Source organism: Gymnoscopelus microlampas (genome assembly GCF_963454915.1).
Source record: "Gymnoscopelus microlampas genome assembly, chromosome: 7".
Taxonomy (NCBI): Eukaryota; Metazoa; Chordata; class Actinopteri; order Myctophiformes; family Myctophidae; genus Gymnoscopelus; species Gymnoscopelus microlampas.
In genome coordinates, this window is record NC_139944.1 from 12849085 (window position 1) to 12862330 (window position 13246).

Here is a 13246-nt window from a genome sequence, read left to right on the forward strand (position 1 = left end):
CTATAAGGGTCCATTTGGTTACCATCTCTCCATCATTTAGCTGGGGACCACCTGGAACCTCCTCAAGGACCACTGGTGGTCCCCGGACCCCTGGTTGAGAACCACTACTCTACACCAAATCTTTTAGCCAAAAAATTGACGATCTATCAGGCTCACAAGCTTGTAAATCTGCAATTTTTGGTGAATGTTCCCACCAGACTAGGGATGCTGGGGTTTAAGTTTAAACCACCCCTCCCCCTCCCCCCGACACACACACACACACACACACACACGCACGCACGCAAGCGCGCACATATATGGTGAGATGCAGAAGTCGATGGTGGGGGCACAACGGGTGAACAGACCTGTGCACACCTTCCAAGTTCTGCACGCTGGCCTCTCTACTCAAGGGAGTGCACTGTGCGAGCAACTGGAAAGACGACAAAAAAGTTGCAGCGATCACATCATACGCTAAAATGGACAAAAAGCGAAAAGTGATATCGAGCACATTTTCTAACATGTTTCATTGCCATAGCAACAGCCTCAGCACTTGCAGAGGGGAGTGGGCGGCACAGAGAGAAAGAGAGAGAGAGAGGGGGGGAGAGAGAGAGAGAGAGAGAGAGAGAGAGAGAGAGAGAGATGGTGGGTGTATCAGAGCCAGAAAGAGAAATAAAAAGTGTGTGACTTAACCTGACTTATACTTCACCCTACGATGGTGTCCCGTGCCAAAAAACAGCAGATCTACAAGCTCACAATGCGCTCCTTGTAGTCCTATGTCTGCTATTTGCGGTGCGGGACACTGTCGAACGACAGATTATAAAACATAGTTTATTGGCATATGTTCCGTTCTCTTGGCAGCGTTCTACCAATCCAGCGCTCTGCCAGCCAATGGCCCTGGGGCTTTAAACAGTCAAGGTCACTGTCGAGGAAAAAATGAACAACTCCCGAACATGTGTCTGCATTCTCCCCGAGTACATGGGCTGCAGTACCGGCTCACACAGACAGATGGAGCCACTCTGAATGGGGAATGGACGACTCTATAAGCCCACTACCATTAGAAGATGATGATGGCAATGCAATCGGTTGCCTCACTGCCATTTTGAGGTGCCCTTGAAAGGTCATCGACCCAAAAATCGAATCTAACCCCAATTCAGCATTTGTCTCTCTTGTGTTTCTTTTTAAAGCAAATTTCTACTCTAGATTTTGAGGAAATATGTTCTATTAAACAAATAAATAAAATACTATAACATATTCAAATGATTCGTATTTTTTGATAATTTCATAACAGTAACCGTTTTATCCAAGCACCAGCCCCCAAAAAAGAAAAGAAAAAACAAAAACATGAAAGAGCACCACTGTTGGACAGGTGCTCAATTCAAATTAAATTACAGCTCAAGTGCATCACATGGGCATAGATCTGTGAAGGACAAACAACCCTGTCATTTCGATTACTGGGTTATACCAGATCAGAAACAGACAATAACATATTATACGCACGCACGCACGCACGCACACACACACACACACACACACACACACACACACACACACACACACACACACACACACACACACACACACACACACACACACACACACACACACACACACGCGATAGAGGGGCGGCCCAGTAGGCCTACCCCCAAAGGTAACAGGGTCTGCATGGCAATTAGGCTACACATGATTAAATGAGACATTTTATCTAACTTTTCTGTCTGAAACCTCCCCCCAGCTGCCTGGCTCTTGCAGGCAGATTTACCAAAAAGTCTCAGGCTTGCAGGGCTTGTGGGATAACCCCCCCCACCCACACACACACACACCACAAAACCCACTACACTGCATTGCAATCCTGTCTCATCCATTCTAAGAGTATGGATTGCACTGTGCAGGATCTGATGCCTAAGCTGACTGGTTATTGCTGTTGAGATCAATGACAGAGGCTACATGTATGATGTAGGAACACATACAATATCTGTAGCATTATAAACCATGGGTGCTTGCACAGTAGCAAGCGCACACACGCGCACACGCACACACACACACACACACACACACACACACACACACACACACACACACACACACACACACACACACACACACACACACACAGTGCAGAGCTTGATTGACAATAATGGACAAGGGAAACTGAGCAGATTTAAGGGTCGAGCCACCAAGATCCACACCATGTTGCAAGGAAACCAAAAGAATACACACTAGGTTGATCTTAACATTGCAAGTGCCACATGAAGGTTTGGATCTTATAACTGGAGCCCTAAGTTACACAGTAAAATCCTCAGCGCTTATTTAACTCAGAGAATGAACACAAATGGAACCCTTACAGAGCTACAGACCCATAAGGGTGCATTTGGACCGCAGTGGTCCCCGGATCCGACGCAGAGAACCAACGTTTTTGCTATGTGAAATGATTTTATAGAGCTTCAGAAATGATTCAAATTTCTGAGGGGGAGTAGATGTTTGTAAGGTGGCGTCACATGCTATAGTTACAACCTGGGGTTATAGATCTGATGTGATCTGTGCTTCTGTGTACCATTTACAGTATTTGGTATTTTTCAAATGATGGCTATGGGGTAAGTTGACTCAACTGGACTTTGGGATAAGTTGATGCTACAGTATATCAAATCAATGAGAAAAATATATATTTCCTAAAAATGATTGCAGGTGTTTTGCTAGATCAATTTACCCCACATTGAGGGTAAGTTGTGCCACAGGAACACTTTATTGACACGTTTTCCGCTTGCCCGGTCCTGGTACCCAGCATCCCCCCTGCCCACTATCCATCTCCCTCTCTTCCTCTCCCTCCCTCCCTCCCTCCCTCCCTCTCTCTCTCTCCCTCGCTCCCACTCTCTATCCCTCCCCCCTCACCTTCTTGGTCTCTCTCTCTCTCTCTCTCTCTCTCTCTCTCTCTCTCTCTCTCTCTCTCTCTCTCTCTCTCTCTCTGTCTCTCTGTCTGTCTGTCTGTCTCTCTCCTCCCTGATTGAGCTCTGGTGCCTAACAATGGCGGTTGATTTTCGCTGTCATAAACCGTTGCCTAACAATTCGGCATTTGCATAATACTGTGACACCAGGCATGTCCATGCAACCCAGATATTTGCCAATTTGTGGTGATGTCAGCACATGACACAAACGTGACATCCAGAGGATTTGATTGGTCGAATTGGGTCGCACATTCTGTCACAAATGTGACATCCGGATGTGATGTTTGAGGTCAGTTGGTCAAACTGACAGACACAGGGATTTTCTGAATGAACATATGAACGTATGCATATACGTTGTAACTAAGATATACGCGGAAATCGAGCGCAGCAATAGTTCAGGTAGCATGGCAGGCAGGAGGTGTACACACTAAGCCTCACACTCCCCCCCTTTCCACATTTAACCTCCCTTCATTCCCATTCGCTAAAACACATACGCACTCAATCTAAATGGTTCATTTAGGCGTTCTTTTTAAGCAGAACATTGTTCACTCTTCATGCTCATTAAATGGTCTCAGCTCTGTTCCTGCAGCTGTCTGTTCTAAAACTCCCTCCACCTCCCCAGCCTCCTTAGCGTGCCATCTAAGTTAAATGTATGATTCTGTGGTTTGTATGACGTTAAGTGTGTGGGCCCTATATTGCGCGTCTTAATTACCAGGTATTATGACTTAACTTAAGACCTGGAGGCGTGGCCAATTCTGTTTCGCTATTTTGAATGGCCAAATAGCCAAATAGCCTTTAAGACATGCAAAATAGGGCCCTCAGTATCCTACCTTATGCTTGAAGGGCTCAATATTTTAATGTTTGTTCTGTGGATTCTGTCCTTGAAGGGTTCTATGTTGATGCATAACTCTGTATCTTATGATCTGCTTCTGGGGGGTTTGTGATCTCAGATTCTGTGTCATGCTTGCGCAGATAATCTGTAGTATCACAATTTATTGCAATAGCACTGCAATAAATTGTGTATGTGTATTGTATTTTTTCATGGACTAGTGCTAGACTAGCAGCGCTGTTTTATCTCAAAACGTGTCGACATTGTGAGCTTGTAGATAGGCTTTTTTCTGTGTGACTTGGGCTGTCACGATTATGCAATTTTACATAATTGCGATTAACGATTTAATTGTGTTTTTGTTGTTGAACACTGGAGCATATGAATACAAATTACATTTCGTTTGGCTTTTAGGCTTTGAAGTTGCACAGGCCATATGACAAATAACCTAAATATACAACAAAATTACTGACATATTTAATAACTTTATACTTAAAAAAATATTAATAGTGGAAATTATGCTAAATAATTGTTATTACAGTATGTCAAATCATTGCGATTAGGCGATTATGTAATAATTGTGACAGGTCTATGTGTGACGCCGTCGTACGACAAAATATATATCAGGCTTTATACAGTAAAACCAAGTTTATGGGTGATTAAGTTGATGTGGCGGAAGTGTCTCCCGCAGTGTAGCCCACCAGGCCACAGTGCAATGACCACGCAGGAGCAGGGAAAGAGAAGTCAGGGCAAACAAGCAGAGAATCTCATTAATAAAACATTCGGGGAGGGAATTAGAACATTCAGATCATCATCCACAAAGGCACTTACGTGCCTTTGTGGATGATCGTTTGTGGATGATGCGTGCACGCACGCACGCAAGCAGCACGCAGGCACGCAGGCACGCACGCACGCACGCACGCACGCACGCACGCACGCACGCATACAATTTAAGGATTTCCTCTCCTCTCCACCTTTTCTCCATTAGCCTGCAGCCAGAAATTGGCAGCTACGGATAATTTGGTTCTAAACCCCGGAGAAATATAGCTGCTAGTATACTTGCTATTATACTACACACACAAATACACCCGCATGCCTACAAAAACATTTATGTACAAATTATTGCAGCCACATTTTGACACTACGCTGTTCTTGAGTCTACTACTTACTAAAACCAGAGAAAAAAAAACTTTTTATTTTATTAATTTTGTTTTTTTTATTACCAATACAATGGAGAGAGCATACAGTATGTGGTAGTCATAACACCCACAATGTTAATAAAAAACATTTCCACCTTCAATATACAGTATAAAAATACTTTTTAAAATAACACCATTTCTCCTGCAAATAGACATGCAGCCAGCTTTCCCAAAACTAACAAACAAACAAAGTAAACAAACAAAACATACTTTCCCCAAATAATACAAAAAGAAAACATATGTACAGTACATGTAGTGCTTTAGTCTTCATTTATAATAAAAACAAGAATACAAATAACTTTTCTTAAGGAAGTTATATAAACAGTACAGATCTGTACACATAATGGACAGTCTCATTATCTGTGCGCAACAACAGTCACTTTCAAAAGCTAAAGTACTGTTGAAACGGACAAACAATGAATAAGACTGGGGTAAAGTTCAGGATTTAAATGGAAATAATAAATAGACAAAAGCTAAACTTGGCCAAGATATTGATCTATCAACTGAACATTTTCAAGCCCTTGTCAGTCTTTATACAGCATTTTAACGTTTATGACGCTGAGAAGAGATGACTAGGGCTCGGGCTGGATCACCGGCCTCTTTCGCCTGGAAAACACACAAAGTTTGTGCATACGTAAGTGTGTGTGTAGGGGCGTGTGTGTGTGTGAGTGTGTGAGTGTGAGTGTGAGTGTGAGTGTGAGTGTGTGTGTGTGTGTGTGTGTGTGTGTGTGTGTGTTTGTTAGAGTCAGGACAGCAAAGACATAAAAAGAACACTCTTCTCTATGACATCTTGCACGCCTACTCCAAAACTGCTATCCAATGAGTAGGAGAAACTCTCACTGGAAACAGTGGAGAGAATGAGCGAGCAGCTCACTCGCTGGGCTGTGACTAAGCTGTGAGGGAGTGGTGACAGGACCATTCATTCAGACAGACAGGGCGCGAACTATAGCAGGACTGTTTTCTTAGTCTCGCTCCCGCGGGATTTCTGACCAATTCCGTCTGCGCCCGCAATGGTTTCAATTCTGACCGCTGGCAGTTAAACGCTGCATAATCCCACATTATAAGCCGCATAATCCCTTAATATTTTCATTGGGAACCAAGAAACGAACACAGAATGAGAGAGAGAGAGAGAGAGAGAGAGAGAGAGAGAGAGAGAGAGAGAGAGAGAGAGAGAGAGAGTAGAGCACCATGGACTTTGACACAATGGGCTCGGGTGGACGCACATACCGGTACATTCTCCTCTAAATTTAGCCATAAGATAAATGTGTTCATATCAAGCTAAAGTAAAGCCCAGAAACACAGGTGTGCTACATCGGTTTACGACAGTGTGTTATTTTGACTGCAGATATTTTAAAACAACAATGGGACCTGCAGGATCCCAATCCAAAGGCAGGGATCTAGTGCAAACCAAAATGAGTTCAGTAAAATTGGAAGAGAAGTGTATTAAAACAACAAAAGAGGTACGTGCACCGCAGAATATAAACAAACAGGACACGGCTTTTGTTGCCGGGACTTGCTGCAGTCGCCATATGTTTGTTTCTCTGAGTAATAGTGTAATGTGGACAATATTAATGTGTGCACCTGGGCGAGCCCCTACCCTGCTCCCCACCCCCTTCTATCCACTTTTCACTTTATTATCGCCTGGGATCCGAAGTTTTCCGCAAGCAAGAAAGCAATTCTTTCAATGGAACCCAATTCGATTCCTGTGTTTTTTCAGATGCGTCAAAACTGCATCGACCAATAAAAAAGTCGCATCGGCCTCTGTATGCAAGGGCATTAAAGGACGACTTCACCACTTTTCAACATATCTTCATATAATAGGTCCTCACTAATGCTCATGATAAAATGATACAATTCTTTTCTACTTGGTCTGTGTCTCATAGGAGGGCTGTGGACAGTCCAGAAACCCGTCTACCAGTGACATCATCGTTGGGCAGGATTTCTTTTTCCAAAAAGATTTTAAAAAAATTATTCAGATTTGTATTAACACGAGAACAATGGGATCTATTATTGCATTGCAACTTTCCAGGAATACAAAGCCTGCAGTTTCTATTAGCTTGGATTCCCCATCGATGATGTCACTGGTAGACGGGTTTCTGAACTGTCTACAGCCCTCCTCTGAGACACAGACTGATTAGGAAAAAATTGTATCATCAAATTTTATCATGAGCATTAGTGAGGACCTATTATATGAAGATATGTTGAAAAGTGGTGAAGTCGTCCTTTAACCACTTACACTTACAGTACCCTACATACTTATTTGTAAGTCAAATGGTGAAAATAGCAGATCTACAAGCTACATCAAATGTTAGCCTATTTTCACAGAAAGTTACCTATTTCCACAGAATGTTTGCCTATTTTCACAGAATGAAACGCCTATTTTTGCTGATGTTCTCCAATAATGACATGCCTGGAATAGGGGCGGTGTGTGTGTGTGTGTACCTGTGAACTCCGCAAGGCAGCGCTCCTCACACTGCTCCAGCTGGAAGAAGCGGTTGGCGTTGCCCTCACAGCCACTGTAGATGAATGGCCTGCAGGCCAGCACCTGCTTGTTGAAGTACCAGCGCATCGTGTATCGACTGCAGCTCCCCTCGTCCATGGGCAGCAGGCACGGGTCTGCTGGCGCTGCGGGAACAAAACACACACGTTCAGCGTTGCACACACACACATGGCACGCTCACAGGCGCACGTGCGCACCTGTGAGCATGCACACACACACACACACACACACACACACACACACACACACACACACACACACACACACACACACACACACACACACACACACACACACACACACACACACACAGAGGATCGAGGCAAGACAAAGTGGAGGAGCTGAGCCTGGGAAGCATTAATGCATTATTTATACTCTGTAGAACAGTGTTGCTTGCTGAAAAGACATTTCAAGCTAACAACGTATTGCTATGCACGCTTTCAGCTTGAAAATGTGTTCTTCTCGGCAAGCAACACCGTTGCGCTTCAGAGTATGTATGTATTAAGCTTAAGAGGCAATAGGAAGGAGACTGACTGCTGACTGGAAAGACAAAAATAGCAACGACTACACAGCATAAATGGGTATTTAACTCTGAGTATGTAAAAATGTTACTCAGGACTGAACAGTCTACACAGATACCCCGTAATCCCATTATAATCATATCTAACCCTTTGTCCGGTTGAACACATTATAATCACTGATTTATTCATGTATCATATTTTTGTAAATGATGATAATTATAGACACATTATATACTGGTGACAAAGAAAGACCAAGCAAAGTGTTTTTCTCATGTTTCTCTTATCTTGCTGTGTAACCTGGATGCACATAATACCTCCAAGACACGGATCGATAGCAACGAAGCCAGCCAGCCTGCGAGGCATGCAGAGACGGACATGCAGTCAACAGGCAAGCAGGCAGAACTGATGCCTCCAGAGGCCCAGCGGAGGACCGTGTGAGTTGTTTACCTTCCTCCTCCACCTCCCTCTTGGACCTGACTGACTTGGATGCAAACGCGTTCACAGGCTTAACTGTGAATGCTTTCTGAACATTGACTTTGGGTGATTTCTTTGGTTCAACTTTGGCTGTTTTCTGAGCTTCGATTTTCGCAGCCTCACCTGTCGATACACAACGCACACGTACACACACGCACACACACACACACACACACACACACACAAACAAACACGCAAGCAGCAAACACATATCTATCAACAGATGATTACGTTGACTGACACATTACACATTCAGTACAGACTAATGTGTAATGGCAAAACAATAGCAAAATCACGATCTGTCGTACAATGGCGTCGCATGTCGAAAATGCGTCGCATCCACGACATGCGAGCTTGTAGATCAGCTATTTTGGACGCATGACACAATCATACTTACATTAAAGTAAAAATCAGGCTTAACTCGCCTAATGTGACACACATGATAATTACATGAAGACACACAGAACAACATCAAAGGTCAGAGGCCGTGGTTGCTGTGGGCTTGTGTAGCAGACAGTGAGAGACAGGCTGTGGGCAGTGGTTGAGGGATGACACTGAACAATAGTGCTGGACAGGAGACAACATATACCGTGTGATTCTCAACCTTTTTAATGTCAAGGACCCCCAGTTCGATAAACATTAGACCCCCATTTGATACGCCCTCTCCGCCAATCCACACCAAACATTCATTTAACTCTGAGACCGTACTGGAACTATGGACCGGTAAGGGTCCATTTCTTGGGGTGCCCTGGACCACACGTTGAGAACCAGTGGTGTACGGCATTGGTTCTCAAAGTGGGGTCCAGGGACCCCCAGGGGTTCTTGGGGGGATAGCGTCACAATCATTTTAACCACTTTAACCACATTTTATACTTTGGCTATTCAAAAATAGCAGATCTACAAGCTCATAGCGCGGCACTCGGTGCCGCGCTATGAGCTTGTAGATCTGCTATTTTTGAAAAATCCCTGGCACAAAATATTTTTGAGATGGGGGGGTCCGCAGCCAAATACGTATTTGTATATCATTTTGGGGGTCCTTAACATGAAGAAGTTTGAGAACCACTGGTTCTAAGCATGAAGGGGTCTCGTGCTTTATACAGTACCGGCACTCTGGTTAGCAAGGAAGAGATGCAGCTGCTCCTTGGGTTCGTCGTAGGCCTCGATGGAGTATATGTGCTCATAGTCTGGGTCGTTGGTGTTCACCACCACGCGCAGCTCGCGTCCTGAAACAGGAAATGCCGCCCACACAGGTATAAGCCAAATTCCCAGTTCACCATATTCACACGGCATTAGGGTGGTGGGGTTTCCAGTGGTAGAAAGTAACTAAGTACATTTACTTAAGTACTGTATTTAAGTACAATTTTGAGGTATTTGTACAATACTTTTCCTTCTACTTCAAACAATAATAATCCAAATATTGTACTTTTATTCCACTACATTTATTTCAAAACTTTAGTTACTAGTTACTTTGTAGATTTGGATTATTATCACAAAACATACAGTAACCACTTCAGCCCTATATACATTTCGGCCATTTGAAAATAGCCAATCTACAAGCTCACAATGCGTTGCAATGCGACGCATTGTGAGCTTGTAGATCGGCTATTTTCAAGCGATATAGTTGACCAAGCTTCACGCTCTCTGAGTAGGAAGGCTGTAGACTCCTACCAGCTGTCATCCCCCTCTCCACACACACGTGTGGCAGGGTATTTGTAATCGCTCCTGTTTGTGTGTGAACAAATTAACTGGAGAACGGATGAGTGGATTTTCATGCATGAAACTATAGGTGGGAATGATGCCCTGAAAAGATCATTACGTTTTTTGAGGTCATGGCCACGATCAAGGTCAAACTCGGTAACAGATGGGTGCATTTTCACCCATACTTGGTGGGAGGCTGCCCTGAAGACATAATTAACTTTTGGGTCAAAAAGGCTCAAAGTTTAGCGCCACCATCAAGGTAAAGGTCAGAATTACATCAATCGACCATAACGCACCCCCCCCCCCCCCCCCCATAAACAACGCCTGGATAATTGTCACATTTTCCCGTGGCACGGTAGCACAGTTACACCTATTCTCATAAGGAGAGGAACGGACAAAGACACAAATGGAGTCCTCTGTTTTCTTAATGAGAAAACCACCAACTTGTTCAGAGGTCTCCAGACATAGCAAACACCCTGTTAAAAATGGGTTGTTAGGAACAGACAAAAAAAAAAAAAACGACTGACAAGACACAAAGAGAGCGAGAGGGTTTTGATAAGGAGATAAGACAGTGTCGGAACAGACACACTCACCCGCCTCACCCCTCAGGGTCAGTGGGACCTCTGTTGCGGGCCGGGCTCTGACCACGGTCCGGGACTGAGGTTCTGATGCTGAACCTGAGAGAAGCAGACAGGACAAGGAGAGGGCAAACACAGCGAGTGGGAAGGGGCACCGCAGCAACAGAGCAGGGATACGGACGGGGGGGAGCAAGAGGGTCCGAGGATGTGTGAGGTAGAGAAAAAGACAGCCAACATAAAGGGCAAAAGGACAGAACATTGATCCACCACCGATCCTACCAGCATTCCAACAGAAACACCAGTTAACCATGAGGTTATGAGATTAAGAGCTGAGTCCTTGAGATGATGACAAATAGCAAATTAACTGACTTTCCATGGTTTGACTTGATCCTGCAGACTCAAACTCTTAATGGATTGTATACAACATGACATACATACATACATACATACATACATCCAGGCCTGTGGCCCAGGGATGCATAGATTTCACTTTAACACTTCACACTTGTCTTAACTGAAATACTATAGCTTTCTTTACATAAAGCAACCTTTAAACTCGGTCTGCAGGAGGGGCAGGAGACAACACAAAGTTGTGCAAATATATATATTTTTTTTGACATTTATAACTCAAATCTTTGCTTCTGGGGGTTCCTGGAACTAAATATTATACAAATGTTCTCTTTAAAAAATATATAATCCAAGATTTTGCCACACATTTTCACGATTTTTCAAAAATAGCAGATCTACAAGCTCATAGCACGACACGCGGTGCCGCGCTATGAGCTTGTATATCTGCTAGTTTTGAATCATAGATCAGAATAATAATCAATAATAATAATCAATAATCAAGATCATAATAACGATTTGGTCAATTATAGATTCCTAAATTATACAGGTGACAAAGAAGGACCAAAGCAAAATGTTTTTTTCTCATCTGGCTGTGTAATCTGAATGCACATACCGCCTCAAGGGACACGGATCGATTGCAACAAAGCCAATTAAAAAGTCTCAAAGTGTACAAATGGACTCGTAGGTTCTATTTGCACACTATCAGACACACTCAGGATTTGGCGGGCGGCAGATGCAACTGAGCATGAGGGGAAATGTGGAGCCGCAAGAGGAGGTTTCTGAGTAAAAACCTAAAATGACAGCTTAGGTATATGGAAGGTCCTCTATGTGACTCATAACTGTTGCCCTTGTGTCACCTTGTGTCCCACCTGCTGCAGTGCAGCAGTCTACTCACCTCCACATGCTGGGACGCGGGCAGATGGACAGGAGGAGGTGCAGGAAGGATTGGAAAAATAAAAATAAAGGTCAGGTTAAACAAACTGCTCCTCCACGGTGTATTATTATTTCGACAGAAGTTGTGAAACTTAGTCCAGTGGATCTCAAACATTTCCATGTCAAGGACCCCCATATTGATACAGCATGTATTTGGCCGCGGACCCCTATTTGAAAAGATAGATCTTTCAAGATTTTCCAAGATTTTTCAAGATTTTTCAAGATTTTTCAAGATTTTTCAAGATTTTTCAAGATTTAAAAAAAAAAAAAATCAAAAATTGCCAAAAAAATAAAATAGCATTTAAATGTTTAAAGTGTTCCTCATTTTGCTGCGGACCTCTCTGAAACCTCCTGGGGGTCCCCGGACCCCAATTTGAGAACCACTGTCTTAGTCTAATAACCACTTCACCCTTTATACTTATTCAAGTTTAGGCCTACAGTACATGGGTTGGCTCCGACGCCAAATATCTTTGGCAAAAATAGCCGATCTACAAGCTCGTTGTGAGCTTGTAGATCTGATCATTTTGGCGAATGTCTCCCTCCAGAATAGGGATGCTGGGGTTCAAGTGTTTAAATGAGAGGCAGCGTTCGAAAAGGGAGACTATGTTAGACCAGTGTTTCTCAACCTGTGGACTGCGGCCCACTGGTGGGGGCGTGAGGATATTGCAAGTGGGCCCCCAAATAAATTGACAAAACACTAAGATTTGAATGATAATATAACATTAATGCATATTTTTTTAAAGAAGTAAAATGTAATGTTCGTTCCATTGATACAAGCCGGAACGCAATCGACCGGTTGATCATTAAAACAAACATGCTCTGAAAATGCATGCGGCCCACCCATCTGACCACTTTACACGGGGTCAAGATGGGTGGGCCACGAAACACCTTTGAGATTTTCCAAGTGGGCCCTGATGTAGATACGGTTGAGAGGCACTGCGTTAGACAGTGCCTCAACCAGTGGTCCGGGGGACCACCAGTGGCCCTTGAGGGGGTTCCAGGTGGTCACCAGCTAAATGACGGAAGCGTTGTTAACCAAATGGACCCTTATAGATCTTCAACTCTTGAGAGCGTAAAATGAAACCAAATGGACCCTTACGGGTCCATTTGGTTTCATTTTACGCTCTCAAGAGTTAAATTATTGTTAAACATCTGTTATTACTTAATTAAAGAATTGTTATTTTGATCAACGTATGCCTGTCATCTCTCCTATTGGTACCAACATCAATACAACATGGAATTGTGGACAAA

At 43.6% G+C, this 13246-nt stretch overlaps 2 protein-coding genes across 2 annotated transcripts in view; both read right to left on the reverse strand.

Annotated features, from left to right (window-relative positions):
- Window positions 1–4932: 4932 nt before the first annotated feature.
- On the reverse strand, window positions 4933–11162 carry LOC311048118 (uncharacterized protein). The gene is made up of 5 exons (XM_084061167.1): window positions 10730–11162; window positions 9542–9661; window positions 8412–8561; window positions 7386–7568; window positions 4933–5549 (listed from the first exon to the last, which is right to left on the reverse strand). Exons 1-5 carry the CDS (start codon window positions 11022–11024, stop codon window positions 5533–5535), a joined length of 765 nt encoding a protein of 254 aa, XP_083917293.1. The 5' UTR covers window positions 11025–11162; the 3' UTR covers window positions 4933–5532.
- Window positions 11163–11663: 501 nt separating this feature from the next.
- Window positions 11664–13246, reverse strand: part of col7a1 (collagen, type VII, alpha 1) — a 142207-nt gene continuing 140624 nt past the window's right edge. The window contains exon 114 of the mRNA XM_084061142.1: window positions 11664–11966. Within this exon, the coding sequence (XP_083917268.1) occupies window positions 11950–11966 (17 nt within the window). The 3' untranslated portion in view covers window positions 11664–11949. The remainder of the gene's footprint in view (window positions 11967–13246) is intronic.